Source organism: Thamnophis sirtalis, unplaced genomic scaffold, assembly GCF_051295495.1.
Source record: "Thamnophis sirtalis isolate CommonGarterSnake01/CBP01778 unplaced genomic scaffold, rThaSir2_p1.2 scaffold_5, whole genome shotgun sequence".
Lineage (NCBI taxonomy): Eukaryota > Metazoa > Chordata > Lepidosauria > Squamata > Natricidae > Thamnophis > Thamnophis sirtalis.
The window spans coordinates 51223676-51242494 of record NW_028261385.1 but is presented as its reverse complement, the minus strand read 5'-3'; the positions used below and the strand labels follow the sequence as shown (position 1 = coordinate 51242494).

Genomic DNA, 18819 nt, shown 5'->3' with positions numbered 1-18819 from the left:
TGGCTATCTAGTTAAAAAAAGATTTACTTCCATGGCCAAGTAGTACTCTTTTTTTTAAAAAAAGTTACATGGCCACAGATTAATACTTAAGGATGACAAAGTAATGGGAAGTAATAGAGTTGCCCTTTCCTCCATCCTCAACAAATGATTCTCATATGCTACAAAGCTGGGGAATTCTTTTTGATAGCAAAAGGCTAAGAATTTCAGAGTCAAAGGGCAGATTTCCAGGAAACACCATGGCTATAAACTAGACTGAGAAGTTGAAAATACTGCAGAAGTCAGTGACAAAACTTTTCCATAATGTTGCCAAGCAAACTGTGTGGACATCCAAGAAGTTGAGTTCAGCTCAAAAGAAACTTGGCTTTACCCAAATTATAGCTTCATAAAAAATGTAAAGATTTCAAAGCCACTCTTTTAAAGAGCTGACTTTCTCAAGGTTATTACTGTTATCAATGAAGTAGCCAACGTCTTTTCCAGCTTTGCAACATTGGCAGCAAAGAAAGAATGTTTAATACTCAGCTGTTGCTACTCTGATGAGAAGCTACAATCTGCTAATGTCTGTGTGCCAAATGCAGGGAATCTTAGTGGCAAAGCTTCCCTAGTATTTGTATGGAAGACGAAAAATGATTCAAAGCAGATATTAGAGAAAATATTCTAAGGGTAATGTCTATTGGTTGTACAAATCAGTAAGTTCCGAGTTACCCTTTGAACAATGTAATGCATCACACTATTTGCTCAAAAAAAAAAAAAAAAAAAAGCATGCCTGAATTGGCATTTTACCTATCTGCAGGGGGAAGAAAACCTAAAACAGACACTCATCAAAGCAAGCCAGAAAAGTTGCCCTGAAGATGATTTCCATAAGGAAAAGTTGACAACTGAAGCACTATCATTGACAGCTCCTTATGCTGGAAAGCTCCCCATTCCAGATTCCCTAGAATGCAGACTCAGGAACATCACTCTTACAGCCATAGTTACTAAGAATCTGTGATTAGGCTTCTGGTCCCATAAGCCTACACCTGGGAAAGGAGTTGTTAATAGTCAACAATCTTCACGGGGCTCAGTCAAGCATTCAGGATGTAAGTCTGAAGCTGAAGGGGGGGGGGGTGTTAAAGGATGGTGAAATACTTAAAGCAAGTGAAGGAGAAGGAATAAAATAGCTACGGATAATGCGAAAAGCGGCAAAACAAAGAAAAGGGAAGGGAAAGGAAGGAAAAGGAAAGGAAGGAAGGGAAAGGGAGAGGAGAAGAAGGGAAAGGAAGGGGGAAAGATGCTTTTAGAAATACGATACAAGAAATACAACACACGAAAGGCGAGAAGATACAAGGCGGTTGATCGTGGGGGGCGGAGAGTCTCTCTACCTTGGTGTAAGCGCCCCAAGACAGTTCGGTTTCGATCACCATCACTACGATCCCGAACATGCCGAAGATCAGCGCATAGTCGCTCAGCCGCTTCCGCTTCTCAAAGAGCGCGCGGCGATGTCCCAACTTGTAGCCGATGTTCTGGTTCTTCTTTTTGCTGGTTTTGCCGCCGCTGTTGGTCTGGCTGCCGTTGCCGTTGCCGCTGCCGCCGGATCCGTAGAGCGCTAAGTTGTTGGAGTTGTTGTGCTCGGGCTTGGACACCACGATCTCGGGGCCGGCGGCGGCAGCTGAGGCGGTGGGGCTGGAGTGCGGCGGCGGCGGCTGGGGCTGCAGCGGCTGAGCTTCGGAGTCCAGTTCGTGGAGGTTCCGACGGGACGAGCTCAGGTTGCTGAGAGGACGCATGACGCCGCCGTTGTACCTGCAGCTGCTCATGGCTATTTCCGTGAAAGGGTTGCTCTCGCGGCGCTGCTGCTGAAGTTGGTAGTGGTGACTGTCGCTGCCGGTGCTGCTGTTGGGGCTGCCCGCCGGCTGGGGCGGCGGCTGCTGCTGGTGCACACTATGGCACGGGTGGGAGTGGGAGTGGTGGTGCTGGTGGGGCTGGGAATAGTGGTGTGGCTGCCTGAACGAACTGGCATGGCTGGAAGGGGTCAGCTCGCTCACGTTGAGCTGGCTGCCCTGGCGGGAAGAAGCTGCGGAGCACGAGAGAGGCGAGGAGCGAGTCCGGAAGGCGACCGACAGAGGCGACGAAGTGCGGAGAAGCAGCGGCAGGTTATCGCCCGCGGCAGCCGCAGCCCCGTAATAAACGCAGCTGTTGCACTGGAAGCACGGGCTGGACTGCTGCTTTGGCTGCCTCTCTTCGCTGTGCTGCTGCTGCTGGTGGTGCTGCTGCTGGTGGTGCTGGTGGTAATGCGGGTGTGGGTGCTGCTGCTGCTGCTGCTGCTGCTGCTGCTGCTCTGAGCAGAAGCTCGGCTGGAACTGCAATGGGGTTTCCATGTCAGAGCTGTTAAAGCTGCAGGAAGACCAAGCGGCGGTGCACCCTGCGCAATGCGTTATGGTCGGCAGAGGGGAGTCCTGTTGCCGCCACGACGGGCCCATCCCGGCTCCCGTAGAATCCAGGCAACGAGTCCGATTGGTCGGGCGAACCAAAACAACGGGCATCACGTCACCTGGAAGGGGCGAAAAAACTGCAGCGTGAGAAGAACACCGCGCGGGGAGGGGAGCCAAGAAAATCCCAGGAGCGGCGTTTGCTGTTGCTGTTGCTGTTGCTAGTGACAGCTCTCAAGGGAGGGGGGCTGCTTCTCTCCTTCTCCCCCCTTCGCTTGCCCCGTCGAGGGGGGAATTCCTCCCTGCCGGGGGGATTCTTCTTGCCACCACCAGACACCCCCCCACCCCAATGACAGTCCGGGAGGGAGGAGGGGAGCTATCACCAGTACCATCCGCTGTTGATGCAAGAACTGCTCAGACAGGTAAGGGTGATTCCTCTCCTCCTCTCTATCTGGATTCCTCCAGAACCTGTTGAGCCGCCGTTTCAGCCCTTAAATGATAGCTGGGTGTTTATTATATTTATTTCGCTATGATATCCTACCTCCCTCAACAGGGTGGTGGGCTGCCCCATTTGTGCTCTTTCTCCCCCCACCCGGGAAAAAACCTAAATATTGGGGGGTTTGCGAGGGGGAGTAGGGAGTAAAGACAAAAGAGGGAGATCTGCAGGGATTTATATGCCGTATAAAATCCTTTGCGGAGGCTTTCAAGGAAGGATCCCACAATGTTTGTAAATTGCTCCCAAACCGGGGTCCCGTGTTGGGCGAGGAAGCGAAAGGGCAATCCGTCTGGGGAGCGGGAAAGGATGGGTCTTCCCTGTGTTGTGATGGGAGGGGTTTACCCTCAGAGGAAACAAAAGGACGTGCGTGGCGTTTGGCTCTTCGGCTGGCAGTTTTCAGAGCTTCTGCTCTGCAATTTTGCTGGGAAAGCCCAGGGATGCCCAAGCGTGAAAAAGCAGGAGACAGTAAAGCCCGTTCTCAAACCGTTTGTTCCAGCCTATGCATGTTGTAAACTAGAAGACCAATCCGGAGGGAGAGCCCTGAGGACTGCGGCAGGGAAAGACCGCTGAGGAAGGAGGATTCCCAGCCTCTAAACAAAGGGAAATCCCGGAATGCCAGCGCGAAAGGCGGTGCTCGCGCTCCCCCTCCCTCCCAAGCGACGAAACGGGAAAACGCTCTTTTCGGCTGCGGGGGAGAGGAGGGAGGGAAGGAGGAGGGAGGCTTATTCAGCCCTTCCCGGCTAGCCAGCCCGCCCTTCCCAGGAGAAGGCGAGGGGTTTTGTGCGAGCGACCTTTATTAGAAAGCAGCGGCGGCCCGGATGCCACCAGCTAGGGCGGGAGCCGGGCGAGCCGCAGTAACTCCCGCCAGGCTGTGCATTGGCGCGGGGAAGCCCTGGCGGTGCAGCGAGAGGGCGGGGCGGGGGAGCCGGCAGCCTGCTCGGCTGGGGGAGGGAGGGTTTCCCCGACCGCGCGAGCGCGCCGCCACCAGAGCCTCGCCTCGCGCACATTTACGCTTTTTCCGAAACATGCCGAGCGGCGCTCCGCTTCCACCGTTCGGCTGGAGTGGGACCGGCTTGGCTCGGGGCCGCGGCGAACTGTTCAAATCCTGGGCAAATCCTGTCGGACGATTCTCGCCGCCTCTTGGCGCCTCCCGTGCGGGTTTCCCTCGAGTTTCTGGCACCGGTGGGATTCTGCAAGACGGTGGGCAGACAGACAGGCATATAAATACAGAGGATTCAATGGGAGCCATCCCGGGCGCTGTTGCTCCTCTGCCTTGGGTGGGGGGACCAACAATTCCCTGTAGGGGAGCGAAGGAGCAACAAATAGGTTTTCTGTGTTGTCTTTTGACAAGAGTGCCAGATTGTGTGGTTGAAACCGACCCAGTCCTGACTTTGAAGCCTTTGTTGTAAGCAAAGTACCGTTCTCCTAGAGACGCCCTCCTCCCCCTTTTTGTCCTCTTAAGCCCTTTCTAACTCTGGCTCGAAACGGTAACTATAAACCTCGCAGTGAAAAATCGCTTTATTTAGATAGGTTAAGACCAGGCTTTTTTTTTCATAAATCGTGTTTGGTTCTCATGCTTTTTCAGTGGCTAGCACTGAAGTAAATGACATCATCTGCTTTCTCCCTCTCTCTCCCCCTCTTTCTTTCTTTCAGCCACTGACACTGAGGCAGATGACAAAATAAAATTATAAAGAAAGATCCTGGATATAATATTGTCCATATCTGTCTGTGCCAGGCCCTTAGGTTTGATTTATCACTAGCTAAGCTAGTGGTGGCATGCATTTAAAAAACACTGCATTTTACACCCTTGAATTAATGCCACTGAGATACAAATGTTAATGCTTGTTCAATTAGAGAATGCTTCATTGTCTATGGCAAGACAAAGATCTTTTCCTTTGTTTTTTTTTGGGGGGGGAGCAGTTGGGAGGGAAGTGCAGCAATGGGATTTCTGCAGTGTGCTGAGAACTGCATTGTCCAAATTGTGTGAGAGCAGAACAAAAAATTGATTCAAATTAAAGTAAAAATAATTTTCATATAAAAAATAGACATATTTAATAATTTCCCTTTTTGCCCAAATTATACTTTGGTGGAAACCTGAGGAAAGGGGATTTGGGGATGCCCCCACACTTAGGCTGCATGGCTGTGACTTTTAGGGCATAGGTTTGACATAGCTGGCGTACTAGCTGTACCTCCCTGATATATTTACAGTATTAGATTTCTGCCCCAACCTGAAAATGATTGTGACCCAGGATTCTGAGAATTGTAATCTGACATTAAGACTAGGTTTTAGGAATAGAGAAATTTTTGTGGTGTCTTAACTAAAATTTATATTCCACAAAATGTTTGTGTTATACTGTGTTGTGTGATATGACATTGCAATGACATTTAAGATATTGAAAAGAGCATGATACAGTAAGAGGGATAGAATGGGGATAAGATTTTTTTTAAGTGATTAGTCCAGTTCATGAAAATTACTATTATACGTGCAAACTAATCAAAGCTGTGATATGTTGCAACAATGCAAATTAAATATCAGTGACCTAAATTTTAGTGACTATAAAATTACTATTATTAGCATTTTCCTCCTATTTGTCTCTAAAAAAAAACATGTTAAAATCAACAGAGGATTTTAAAAATCTTTTTAGAGGTGATATATATTGGAAACATTTAATAAGTTTAACATACAGATATATAATTTTAGAGGTTTGGCCTATTGACATATTTCTGATTGTACTGGTTTATAAAATATACATTCCGGAACTACATATTTCCATTATTAATATTTCTTTGGAAATTAAAATCCCACAATATAATAGCATTAATCAATGGCAGATTTTTCACTTCTGTAAGTACTGCAACAGTCTACCAAATGATCAAAAGATTCACATGATAAGGGCACTCCTAATGGGTCAACAGAAGCCAAACAGTGAAACAAGATCATTTTCATTAAGTAATTGAATTTCTGACTTGGATCCAGTTTCCTGAAATTCTATTCTACAACAGCCCTAAAGTTGATCATCTGCTACAGTTTTGTCTTTTTTTTCCAGCATGTTCACATAAATAATTCATTTTAACAGATTCCAGAGAGAATATAATGCTAAGCACATTTGCTGCTTGTTTTTTGTTTTTATTCAGTTCTCTGTATCAAACATTCAACTGAGAATATTTTTATTATATATACTTACTTTGAACTTCACCCTACCTCTTGTTAAAGTCTTACTTGGTACATTATGCTGCAAGCTGAAATGTTTTGTTTTGGTATCTACTATACTCTTAATACATTATATGGGTGACATATTTTGCTCAAATAAGTTTTTTTAAAAAAAAGCTACACTATGATTTATTATATCTGCTTAAGATTATACATGTTTCAAATACGATCCAGAAGTGTTTGGACCTTTCATGAGTACAAGCCTAGCATCTCTCTGCTATTTGTTAAAAACAACATATTTTTTCAAGCTTTTTCATGAACCTGAAAAAAATGCTGCTGCTTTACAGTCTGACTCATAAAGCAATCACATCTTTTATTCAGATGCATCCAGAAGCATTCACATGAGGTCCAAGTACTTATTTCAAATCATTATGCAATAAATATTTAACTTAAATTGAAATCATTATCTTCAGAATCGATTAAAATATAATTGCATATAACAATGTTATAACAATCTTAAAATCAAGGTATTTTTGTAGTTGTTCGGCTATTTGGACAGATTTCTATAATCCAAGAAACTGCAGTTTCATAGTACAATAATCTAGGTCTGTAATGTCTTTAAAGCTCCAACTCAAAGCATATTCCTTGGAATTAACTTTTATTTAAGCCAATAAAAATTAATTTTAAGTAGATGCAATTAGAATCCCATTGCCTACTATATTGTTAAATACAAGTTGATTGAAGCAGATGCCTTGTTAAATCAATGGACAGTATTTTTTTAAAAAAAGTGCTGTATTTTATATTACCAAAACAAAGTAAAAGGAAAAAACTAAACTTTATATTATTCTGAATTCTTAAGTAATCTGTTTGTAGTTCAAGGCATAATGTTTTCAAATCAATGAAGTTCTACATTGAAGGAGCAATTTGTAATATTGATGTATGGGATCAATATTTCCTGATTCAAAAAGGATTAATGAAGTTTTGATTTTGTTATTGCTTACTATTTTTTCTTTGAAATAAAGCTTAACAAACACTTGTCTTTGGCTTTACTTTCAATTATATTTTAAGTTCACTCTCTCAGACAAATTGGCATTCCATATGTAATTAAGTATGTATTCTGATCAGGCAATAGATACCTTGCTCCTGATTCTGCATAGCTTTACTTTTATTAGAATGTACCCTTAATTTTATTAATGGTATGTTTGTTTGTTTGTTTGTTTGTTTGTTTGTATGTATTCTCATTCAACTCAGGGCAAATTACTTTGAGTAAGCATGTAAAGGATTGCATTACATTAACATGACTTATAAGAGCAAAACTCAACAGATGGTTCTGAGGAAGCCTCCATTTTAATTTCACACAAAATATAAGAGCTAGTAAATCTTCTAGTGATTTGTTAACATCCTATGCCTTCAAACCTTCATAAATAATTTTGTTGCTAGCTTCTGGAATATCATATGCATTTGAGGATAACTCATCAAGACAACAAGGACTGAATGTGCCAGTATATAACACAAAAGTCATTCATTTTCTACACTTTTTAAAAAGCACATTTAAAATCATTTAAGTTGTTTTTATTATGTCTATAGAGATTCTCAGTTATCCAGGTCATGGTTGTTTGAAAAAGTGCTTTTCAAAAGGCAACTGGACTTTGATTTTTCTTGAAGACTGTTTGCTTATTATCCAAAAAGCCTTTTCAGTTCTGCATAAAGAACTGTTTTAATTATCTAGCAACTGATTTTGAACAAGAAACTAACACTACAATTTCTTGTTGATGTATATAATCAATACCTACAATCACACATATAGTATAGGGCATTCCAATAGTATTAGTGCAGTTTTAAGCCACTAACACTTAAAATTACAGTAAGGCGTTTGGGACATCCTGAATTATTTGAGATTTATATCCCACTTTTTATTCAGGAGCTCATAGTGGAGTATAGATGCAATCTTTTGCTTCCCCCCCCCCACACACAGGAGTGGGTCTGGGTCTGGGTCTGGGTCTGTGTGTGTGTGTGTTAAATCATTGTTGGAGTAGGAACTGAGTGACCTGATTCAAGATTGTTCTCAGCTACCCACAGAAACTTCCTTCTTTGTGACTTTGGGCTCATTATATTATGTTGAATGAAGAGAGAGACTCCATACTAATATTCCCAAATTGATTTTCTGTAGTCTGACTTTTTGTTTTAAACAACAGTTAAAATATGTTTTATGTAATTACAAAGTGTCCATAGTTATAATTATTGCATAAGTTGTAAAAGAGTATATTACAATTGCATTGTTAAAGAGAAAATATTTTATATTTGTATGGAATAACTACCAATTGTTCTAGACTATAAAAATAGAACTTACGGAAAATAATTTTTAATATTTGCAGATGAGAAAATCAAGGAAGATTGACCAGATACTGCCAGCTACGTAGAAAGCCAATAGTTTGATCATTGGTAGGTAGTACAACAGGTTGTACAACATACAATCATTTTAAATGATATTCTTCGTTTAATGAAGAGAGTTCTACTAAGGTGCAAAAGACAAGAAGACTATAATTAAATATTGTTCTCTAGAGATACACTATATTGCCAAAAGTATTCGCTCACAACTGATTCTGATTATTTGGATGGGTGAGCGAATACTTTTGGCAATATAGTGTATTTGTCCATTACAATTGTCGTATTTTTTTTCTGCCTCATTCCCTTTACATACATACACATAGAGATACACACTTTTTCCAGATCCCAATTTATCAACTTGGAAAAGAGCATTCAGAGGCTTTCCAAGTTGAGTTGGGATTCAACTCATATCATGAGCTTAAATTCTGAAGGTAAATATTCAACACATTTTTAAAAAAATTGCAGGCTAGCTCCACTGAGCTGAGCCTGATAACTTTGATGCAATAAAATTAAATTTAGCTTGTTGAAAGAAAAAGAAAGAATGCTTGTTTTCCTTTTTCAACCTTTTGTTTTGCATTGCTATTGCCACAATAATCACGTAATTATTTCAGTTTGACATAAATAATAAAAATGTTCCAAGCCCTTAAAAGGCTGCAGAGATTTAGGAAGAATGAGTACATATATCCCTGCTCAATTGGCACTAGAAGATGTCAGCTAGACAGAAATGGATGATGGATATAAGAGAAAGAATGATCTGATCATTCAGCATTTTGAAAGCAGGTCCCTCAAAGCTATACTTTCCCAAGCCCCACAGTCTTCACCAATTCCTTTAACATTGTTGCTTGTGTGAGAAAAGCTTGATTTATAAAATTGAATGGTGGAAGATTCAATTGGACATTGACATAAACTGGAGGTTCCATGACAATGAAGCATGTTGTAACAACATAACATATTTATTTACTTACGTATTGAAATTTATTAACTGCCCAACTCCAGTGGAATCTGGGTTGCACACAAAACTAAAAAAAGAAACACCCCACCGCAAAAACACAGAGAAACCTAAGCAAAGCCCCTTATGAATTTGCATGTAATGTCACAATGCAAGTACAGAATAACTGCCCTTTGATTCTCTATGACACAATGCACATTTGCCTTTTGTCCCCCTGCTCCTTCTAGCAGATGCCTGTGCCTCATATCTCATGCTGAACCATCTCTTTTCCAAACCAGAGTAATTGGAAATGATTTCAGTCATTCCTCATTGCTTTTATCTGGAAAGCTTGGGGGAAAATGGACAACACCACCTGCACACATGTCATGTGTCTGAACAATAATTTCAAACTTTTTACAAGGATACTGGCAAATTCAGTATTCAATCATTTAATGGAAAACAGTTTATATCTATTATAACAAAAAGGAAATTATAAAAAATCAAGAGGAACAAAAGATAAGCTACTCATAGACAAAATGGTACTAAAAATGCAAAATGAAGAAAAACAAATTTAAATATGGCATGGATTGATTACAAGAAGACATTTGACTCATTACCCCATAGCTGGATTAACATCTGTCTGGAAAACTTTGGAATCAGCAAAAATATCTGTACATTTTTGAAAGCAAATATGCAAAAATGGAAAACAGTTCTAACAACAAATGGGGAGAACATTGGTGAAGTCAACATCAGACGAGGAATCTTCCAAGGGGATTCACTTTCACCACTACTGTTCAACATTGCATTAATTCCACTGACAATAATCCTATGTAACACAAAACTGGGATACCAAATCTCAAGCCAACATGGCAAGATCAACCATCTACTATACATGGATGACTTTAAAATGTATGTGAAAAGCGCCACTGAACTTAAATCAATACTCAACACAGTTCAACTATTCAGCAGTGACATCAAAATGAACTTTGGACTTGAAAATGTGCTATATTATCCATGTAGTGAGGAAAAATGGAAAAAAAACAGAAGGAATAGAACTGGGAAATGAAAATATAGTAAAAAGATTAGCAAAGGATGATGGTTACAAGTACCTAGGCATATTGGAAGTAGATAACATATTGAACGGAAAAGTCAAATAGTCAATGCAAAAGGAATACATCAGGAGGGTCCGCAAAATATTAAAATCAAAGCTGAATATTGGAAACATAATTAAAACCATTAATACATGGGCAGTTCCAGTGATACGCTACTCAGCTGGAATCATCAACTGGACTCTGACTGAACTGGAAAACTTGGACCAGAAAACACACAAACTTTTGAATATGTACCACGCTTTACATCCACGAAGTGACATCGACAGGTTGTAACTGCCAAGAAAAATAGGGAGCAAGGGGCTATTGCAAATCCATCAAACTGTAGAAGAAAAATGAAGTTTGAATGATTATGTGAACCAAAGTAAAGAAAAATTGCTTCAGGCTGTGAAAATGGAGAACGGAATAAAAACAACAGAAACAAAGGCAGAATATAAGGAAAAACAGCTGAATGACAGATTAAATAGATGGAAAACCAAAGCTTTGCATGGACAGCACTTGAAAAACATCGAAGGAAAATGTGATGACAACTTGACATGGACATGGCTTAGGATGGGAACTATCAAGAAAGAAACATAAAGTTTAATACTAGCTTCTCAAGAACAAGCACTACAAACTAATGCCATGAAAGCAAAGATACAAAAATCCATTGACAACCCAAACTGCCAACTTTGCAATAACAAAGTCGAAACTGTTTCACATTTAATATGTGAATGCAGCAAAATCGCACAAACTGATTACAAAGCTAGACATGACCGAGTTGCTAAATTAATCCACTCGTCAGTATGTAAAAAATATGATTTACCTGTATCCAGAAAGTCATGGGAACATAAAGTGGAAAAAGTTATCAAAAATGAGAGGGTGAAGATCTTGTAGGACTTTTGAATACAAACGGATTGTCATTTGGAGCATAACACGCTCCAAATACAATCCGTTTGTATTGTCATTTGGAGCACAACACACCAGATATCATGGTTGTAGAGGGCCAAAGTGTACAGTTTATTGATATTGCTGTTCCTGGAGATGCCAGAGTCGAAGAAAAAGAACTAGAAAAAATAATGAAATATCGCGACCTGGCCATCAAAACTACACGGCTATGGATGAAGCATGTAACAGTGATACCCATTGTCACTTAGCACCATGTCCAAGAATTTTACAAGATACATCAACAAATTGCAGCTTCCTGCAATAACATCAGCGGAACTGCAAAAAACTGTGCTACTCAGAACATCTTATATTTTAAGAAAGTACTTGGTTGATACCTAGGATGCTGGCAGCAAACCGTATCAACCATTAGCACCAGTCATTGGTATTTGTAATGCATTTTTGAATGTTAAGTTGGCTGAGTTTCATGTTTAATTAATAAAGTAAATAATAATAATAATAACAACAACAATAATAATAACAACAACAGCAACAACATTATTATTATTGTAATAACAACAACAACAGTAGTAGTAGTAGTTGTCGTCGTCATCATCGTCGTCAGGGCACTTGGCACCATGTCCAAGAATTTTATAAGATACATCAACAAATTGCAGTTTCCTGCAATAACACCAGTGGAACTGCAAAAAACCTGTGCTACTCGGAACATCTTATATTTTAAGAAGGAACTTAGTTGATACCTGGGACGCTGGCAGCAAACTGTATCAACCCTTAGCACCAGTCAATGGTATTTGTAATGCGTTTTTGAATGTTCAGTTGGCTGAGTTTCATGTTTAATGAATAAAGTATATAATAATATCAAACTGTGTTTAATATTAATAATATCCAGTCTGAAACATCTGGCTGACTGCCATGAATCATAATAATAATCTCCAGTAAGACACTAACATGATAAGGTTGTGGGGCTTGTATACCCTGAGAAAGATGAAAGATATGCCAGAGGTTCAACCATACTGAACAGGTATCATCCAAAGAGTCAAAGAGTGTCTCTCCCATAAAAAAAATATTGTGAGATATATTTTTGAAACCCATTCCTGCTTGGTCATCATCTGGGTGAACAAGGACTACACTATTTGTTGGAGTTTCAAGTATCTAATGAAAAAATGGGCTTTAATGTTCAGGACTTCTTTGCTGAACAATCAGAGCCCGCAGCTGCAAAATTACTGGAAGAAAAGATGTTTATCTGTCACAAATATACAGAGCTAGAAAACAAGGAAATAAGGATCTATTATAAGGTGACCAGGCGTCCCGCTTTTGGCGGGACACCCCCGCTTTTTGATACATTTTCCCGCGTCCCGCCCGCTTTTTTAAAAGGCACACTTTTTTTGGCGCTCGCAGCTCCCGCCCATCAGCTGCTGGGCTGGCTCATCGTTCTGTTCTATGCTACCTACAAATTTAAGCCAGCCCAGCCTGCCGCTCACTGATTTAATTGGCCTGGACTCCAGCCAATCAGTGAGCTGGCTAGGATGGAAAACTTTAAGCATGCACGAGGGTGCTTAAAATTTTCCATCCCAGCCAGCTCACTGATTGGCTGGAGTCCGCTTAAGCACGCCGCGCGAGTCGTGACTCTCACGAGTCTCCATTTCATTTCGCCTTCGCTGTTTGTTTTTGCTGCACTGCCCTGGTGAGTAACTCCGGTGCCGGTGGGAATCGGGAGGCTTCGCCGCTTCGGGTGGGCGGCGGTGGCCTTTAGCAAGGGAAGGGAAGGCCTTCCCTTGTGAGCTACTCATGAGAGGAACTGGGGGGGAGAAACCGGGCAACCTGAGAGAGGGGAAGAAGATCGTCCCTCGCAACTCCCCGGATTTTGGAAGCCGGGTGTGTGTGGAAGGCGGGGTTTTTGAGGAAAGCGCTTGGCCGCCCCTGTTAGCCGCAGCCCTAGACGGAGGAGTGAAGCCCGAGCTTTCATTGCCGTTCCCGCCAGTCGCAGCGGGGAAGCCGGCATCGGTGACTCCGAGGTGCGCTAACTGAAATGCGGTCTTCCTTTAGTCTCTGCTTGCAGCCTCTGGGATGATCGTTGGCGGGTGGGGGAAGTGAGGGCGCAGCTGAGCTGGGGAGGCAGAGATGAGAAGTGAGGGCTAAAATGCAAAGCGCGCCGAAGAGAGCAAGCGAAGGATCCCCAGAGCGAAGGAGGGGCGGGAAGCGCTTGACCAGCATGTGAGAAGGCAGGCTGGAAGTGGCCGCGGAAGGGAAAAGAGGCGGCCACGTGTATTGGTTCTCCTTGCGGAGGTTCATAGCAAGGGTCCGCTGGCAGGTAGGTTTGGGCGGGGCGAAGGCCTCAGTCGAGGGAGCGAAAATGGGCGGGGAGGAAATGGAGCCGAGCCCGGGGAAAGCAGCGAGACTAGCCGTGAGGAAGCCACGGTGGGTAAACTCATGGTACGGGCGAGGGTTGGCCGGCTGGGGGTGGGGGTGGCTGCTACCGAGGCCTCCAGCCTTGCAATCCTGGGCGGGAAGGCGAAGGTTAGCTCCGGAGCTGCGGAAGACCGTTGCACCGGGAGGCCTCCGCCCTGGGGATCCCCTGCTCCACCCATTCGAATTAGCCCCAAACCCAAAGGAGCCTGGGCGCAGGGGTGCAGGCCAGGGAAGACGGGGTTTGGGGGCTCGGAGAAGGAAGGGGTGATCTCCCCCTCCATTCGTCTGTCCCGCTGCAGAGCTCCTCCCGGGGGAGGGGGAGGCGGCGAGTGCGCTGATCCCCGTTTGCAAGGGAAGCGCCGCTGCCCACCCGAAGCCTCCCGATTCCCACCGCCAGAGTTACTCACTCACGTGAAGCTGCCCGCCCTTCCCTTTTTCTTTAAACGAGCTTCAGTTTCCGAGGGGGGAAAAAAGCTTTATGTGCCAGCATTATTGAGTTCCTCATCAATTGAGATCCGCCCACGATCAACTGAGGCACCTGCAAAGGCATCACATCGCCACCACCCATGTTCACGAGGCGCCAGGCATCGCAGGGCACAGAGGAACTCAGCAGACAGACGGGAGACCGGGGGGTGGGGGAGGAAGAGATCCCGTCCAGGGTAGGCTCTCTGCTTTTCCCTCTTTTTACCCTGGACGGGATCTCTTCCTTCCCCCCTCCCCAAGTCTCCCGTCTGTCTGCTGGCTTCCTCTGCGCCCCCCCAACTGGCAACGATCAATTCCAGACCCTCTAACTGGTAAATAGACCTGAGGCCATAAGTGGAATTGGGGTCCGTGGGGTCCGTGCAGGGAGGAGAAGAGAGATTCCTCCCAGCACAAATCTCCTGTCCTCCCAGCTCCCTTTCGCCCGCAGCAGAGATCAGGCGGGCCAGAGGAAGAACTTTATTCAGTGGATGCGTGCAGGGGGGAGGAGGGGATATATTCGTTCCTGCGCATAGCCCACTGATTAAAATACTTCCTTTTGCTCGCCCGAGCTCTGATGCCGGCAAAAGAAAAGTCCTTTCCTTCACCTGAATCCCGCCCGAGCTCTGATGCAGGCACCGTGGGGTCCGTGCAGGGAGGAGAAGAGAGATTCCTCCCAGCGCACACTCCACTGACTAAAGCGCTTTCACATGCAGAAAGAATAAACTGACAGTTGGTCGGAGGGAAGGTGGGGGGTGTGGGTGGCAGCTGAGTGTCCAAGGAAGCCAACCCAGACGGGCATCGCAGGGCGCAGAGGAATCCAGCAGACAGACGGGAGACCGGGGGGGAGAGGGAGGAAGAGATCCCATCCAGGGTAGGCTCTCTGCTTTTCCCTCTTTTCACCCTGGACGGGATCTCTTCCTTCCCCCCTCCCCAAGTCTCCCGTCTGTCTGCTGGCTTCCTCTGCGCCCCCCAACTGGCAACGATCAATTCCAGACCCTCTAACTGGTAAATAGACCTGAGGCCATAAGTGGAATTGGGGTCCGTGGGGTCCGTGCAGGGAGGAGAAGAGAGATTCCTCCCAGCATGAACTCCACTGACTAAAGCGCTTTCACGTGGAGGGAGAAATCTCCTGTCCTCCCAGCTCCCTTTCGCCCGCAGCAGAGATCAGGCGGGCCAGAGGAAGCACTTTATTCAGTGGATGCGTGCAGGGGGGAGGAGGGGATATATTCGTTCCTGCGCATAGCCCACTGATTAAAATACTTCCTTTTGCTCACCCGAGCTCTGATGCCGGCAAAAGAAAAGTCCTTTCCTTCACCTGAATCCCGCCCGAGCTCTGATGCAGGCACCGTGGGGTCCGTGCAGGGAGGAGAAGAGAGATTCCTCCCAGCGCACACTCCACTGACTAAAGCGCTTTCACATGCAGAAAGAATAAACTGACAGTTGGTCGGAGGGAAGGTGGGGGGTGTGGGTGGCAGCTGAGTGTCCAAGGAAGCCAACCCAGACGGGCATCGCAGGGCGCAGAGGAATCCAGCAGACAGACGGGAGACCGGGGGGGGGGAGAGGGAGGAAGAGATCCCATCCAGGGTAGGCTCTCCGCTTTTCCCTCTTTTCACCCTGGACGGAATCTCTTCCTTCCCCCCTCCCCAAGTCTCCCGTCTGTCTGCTGGCTTCCTCTGCGCCCTGCAATGCCCGGGGCCTCGTGAACATGGGTAGCGGCGATGTCACGCCTTTGCATCCGTATTGAGGTTGGCATGTTTCCGGTGGTGCTCTGGGAGGAGGGGGAATGATGGAGGGGAGGACGGCGGCGCGGCGGCCGGTGCCTAGAGCGGAGCCAAAAGAGGTCCGTGACGGTGGCTCGGAGCCGAACGGGAAGAAAAGGCACTGCAGGCCTGGGGAGTGGGGGAGCGGGAGGAGCGCTGGTGGTTTGTTTTTGGGGTGGGGGGCGTGACGGGGAAGGGGGTGACTGCGCAGAAAGGCTCAGAGGCGGACCGTGCAAGCTCCCTTTCCCAGCGCACACCCCTCTCAGCACCGTCCCCATCGACTGCCAGGCGTATCCGCCTCTGAGCCTCTCCGTTTTGTTCCGAGAACGGGCTGCTTGGTGAGAGGAAAGGGAGCTCCCTGGGAAGCGAGAGCAGCGAAGAGGTGATGCAGTTGCAGAATTCCCCGACACTCGCTTTTTTTTAAAACCCAGCCTACCTCGTAGGGTTGTTGTTACGGGGCTAGACTAGGAAAGGCAGCCTCTCTCCTGTTTTCGAGAAAAAGTAAGGATGTCCATCTGGTAGAACAACCACCTGTACAATTTGGTGGCGATCCGCGAACGTTCAAGCCATGTAATGCGTGGGAAGGCATAGAATAAAGTTAGCATACTTGAAGTGAAATAGGCTTTGGTTATGTTTAGGTTGCATTAGCTAAAATGTGCCAATACCATCCTTGTTGGTAAGAATTGTTGTCATGTTAGAAGAATGACTAAGGCTGACAGCCTAATCTACTCTGTATTAAATAAATAAAATGGATGGAAGGAAATGAAAGAATACAGAAAAGGTTGGTGAGGCATTTAGTGGCCTATGGATGAGAATGGTGGCTGTTTAGTAAGAAAATCTGTTTGGAATGTGCATATATATTCATATGTGGCCATAGCAAAATAATAAATAGAAATAAAAAAGCATGAGTGATTTTTACTGTTTTTGATGAAAGTGAAAGGATTAGTGAAGGCTTGGTGCAGCAAGGATCCCACTATCTTACTATTTTATTTTTCTTTATGTACACTGAGAGCATATTCACCAAAGACAAATTCCTTGTGTGTCCAATCACACTTGGCTAATAAACTATTCTATTCTATTTTACTCTACTCTATTCATTTCTATTTCAATTCTAACAAGGAGTTTAGCTTCTCTCTCTTGAAAATGTAAGCTGGCATAAGGCATTATAATGCAAGTCTCAAACAGTTCATTTAGTGACCAAAGTTACAATGGCATTGAAAAAAGTGTCTGATCACCATTTTCACACTTAGCGACCATTTTCACACTTAGCGACCGTTGCAGCATCCTCATGGTCACGTGATCAAAATTTTGATGTTTGGCAACAGATTCGTATTTATGATGGTTTCAGTGTCCTGGGGTCATGTTTGACAAAATATAAAAATTTTAATCAAGCGCCCCCCCCCCGCACTCCCCCCCCGCACACACCCCCCCCGGTCAATGGTGTCCCTCTTTACCAATCTGAAAATCTGGTCACCTTAATCTATTATTACATATCAAGGCCAACAGGAAGAGGATATTTGAAACAAATGCACCAATTCTGAAAGGAACATCCAAAACCAGAATTAACAAGACAGAGGTGAGCAGATCAGTGTTGATTTAGAATATGAAATAAAGTATACACAGAAACAGATTTGGAAGAATTGGAAGGCCTACCAGGGCAAAGAAATCAAAGCCTTGCCAGAAGTAACTCAGACTTTAGAGGCAAACCAGGGGGAATTTGCAGTAGAGGAAGCCAGCACAGCTATTGAATTGTTTTCATTCCAGACCCTGGAGCCCTCTGCTGTGCCTTAGAAAGAACAAATCTCTCTAACTAAAGAAGTGGAAGAATTGAAACAAATAATAACTGAGCATCTAGAACAGCATGAAAACCACAGAATAAGGTTGTCTGCATTCAAGCTTGTCCCACAGAAACATCTAGCGCAAACATTAAAATATGCCAATAGTGTAATATAAGCACTGCAAGAACTATGGTACAGCACAGCTGTAGGTATAACTGAATACCAGGGATGCAAAATCAACAAAGAAAGCCAAACAGTGCATCACCAAAATAGATCAGGTTGGAAAATAATAACTGCAGGCTAAGATCAGAAGCAAGCAAGGTAGAACAGGTGAAAGAAGGGAAACTTTTTTTTAAAAAAAAGAAGACCGAAGAATGTCCAATTAAGAAATATTACCTAGAAACAAGGAAGATCAAGGAAAGAATAAAGCAGCAAATAACAGCTATAGCCAAGAAGATCAGCGAATATGAATAGCATATTATAGGTAGAATCTCCAGTTTTAATCCAATGAGAAATATTTCTACCAAACTTTCAATGGACACATTGCAGTAAATCAGTCAACACCTGTCAAAAAATTAACAGTGCAGTTCTGGGTGCAGATATAGGATAATCTAAAGAAACTCAACAAGAACACAGCTTAGCTAAAGGAGGTGGATAAGAACAAAAAAAGATGCTGAAATAAAAGAATTTCTAATAACAGAAAAAATGGTGGAGAAAAAGGCAAGGAAGATCAAGAATTGGTCTGCACCAGGTCAAGATGAATTGAATGGATTTTGGTTGAAACATCTGACTAGTCTATATCCTCTTCTTATTAAGCAATTTAATAACACATTGCGACAAAGTGAAATTGAAGAGTGATTAGTATCTAGCAAAAATCTACTGATTATGAAAAATCCAACAAATAGGCAAACACCAGGCAACTACAGGCCAATCATCTGCTTCAAATTGCTAACTGATGTGGTAGCTGATGCAGTTTAACAGCATCCAGTTGAAAACAAGCTCTTTCCATCTGAACAGAAAGGAAACTGCCCAAACAGCAGAGGAACAAAAG

At 44.1% G+C, this 18819-nt stretch overlaps 1 protein-coding gene and 2 long non-coding RNA genes across 4 annotated transcripts in view; 1 reads left to right on the top strand and 2 right to left on the bottom strand.

Annotated features, from left to right (window-relative positions):
- The window catches only part of KCNN2 (potassium calcium-activated channel subfamily N member 2), a 75159-nt gene extending 71197 nt beyond the window's left edge, over positions 1–3962 (bottom strand). Inside the window, exons 1-2 of the mRNA XM_014062059.2 lie at positions 3904–3962; positions 1359–2524 (exon numbers count right to left, since the gene is read on the bottom strand). Of these exons, the coding sequence (XP_013917534.2) occupies positions 1359–2524; positions 3904–3925 (1188 nt within the window). The 5' untranslated portion in view covers positions 3926–3962. The remainder of the gene's footprint in view (positions 1–1358; positions 2525–3903) is intronic.
- LOC148045362 (uncharacterized) overlaps positions 2531–18819 on the top strand; it is a 211304-nt gene continuing 195015 nt past the window's right edge. The window contains exon 1 of one of the 2 annotated variants that reach the window (XR_015696690.1): positions 2531–2824. This is a non-coding gene — a long non-coding RNA (uncharacterized LOC148045362). The remainder of the gene's footprint in view (positions 2825–18819) is intronic. The other variant, XR_015696689.1, reaches the window with a different exon arrangement.
- The window catches only part of LOC148045363 (uncharacterized), a 44097-nt gene continuing 29264 nt past the window's right edge, over positions 3987–18819 (bottom strand). The window contains exon 3 of the long non-coding RNA XR_015696691.1: positions 3987–4088. This is a non-coding gene — a long non-coding RNA (uncharacterized LOC148045363). The remainder of the gene's footprint in view (positions 4089–18819) is intronic.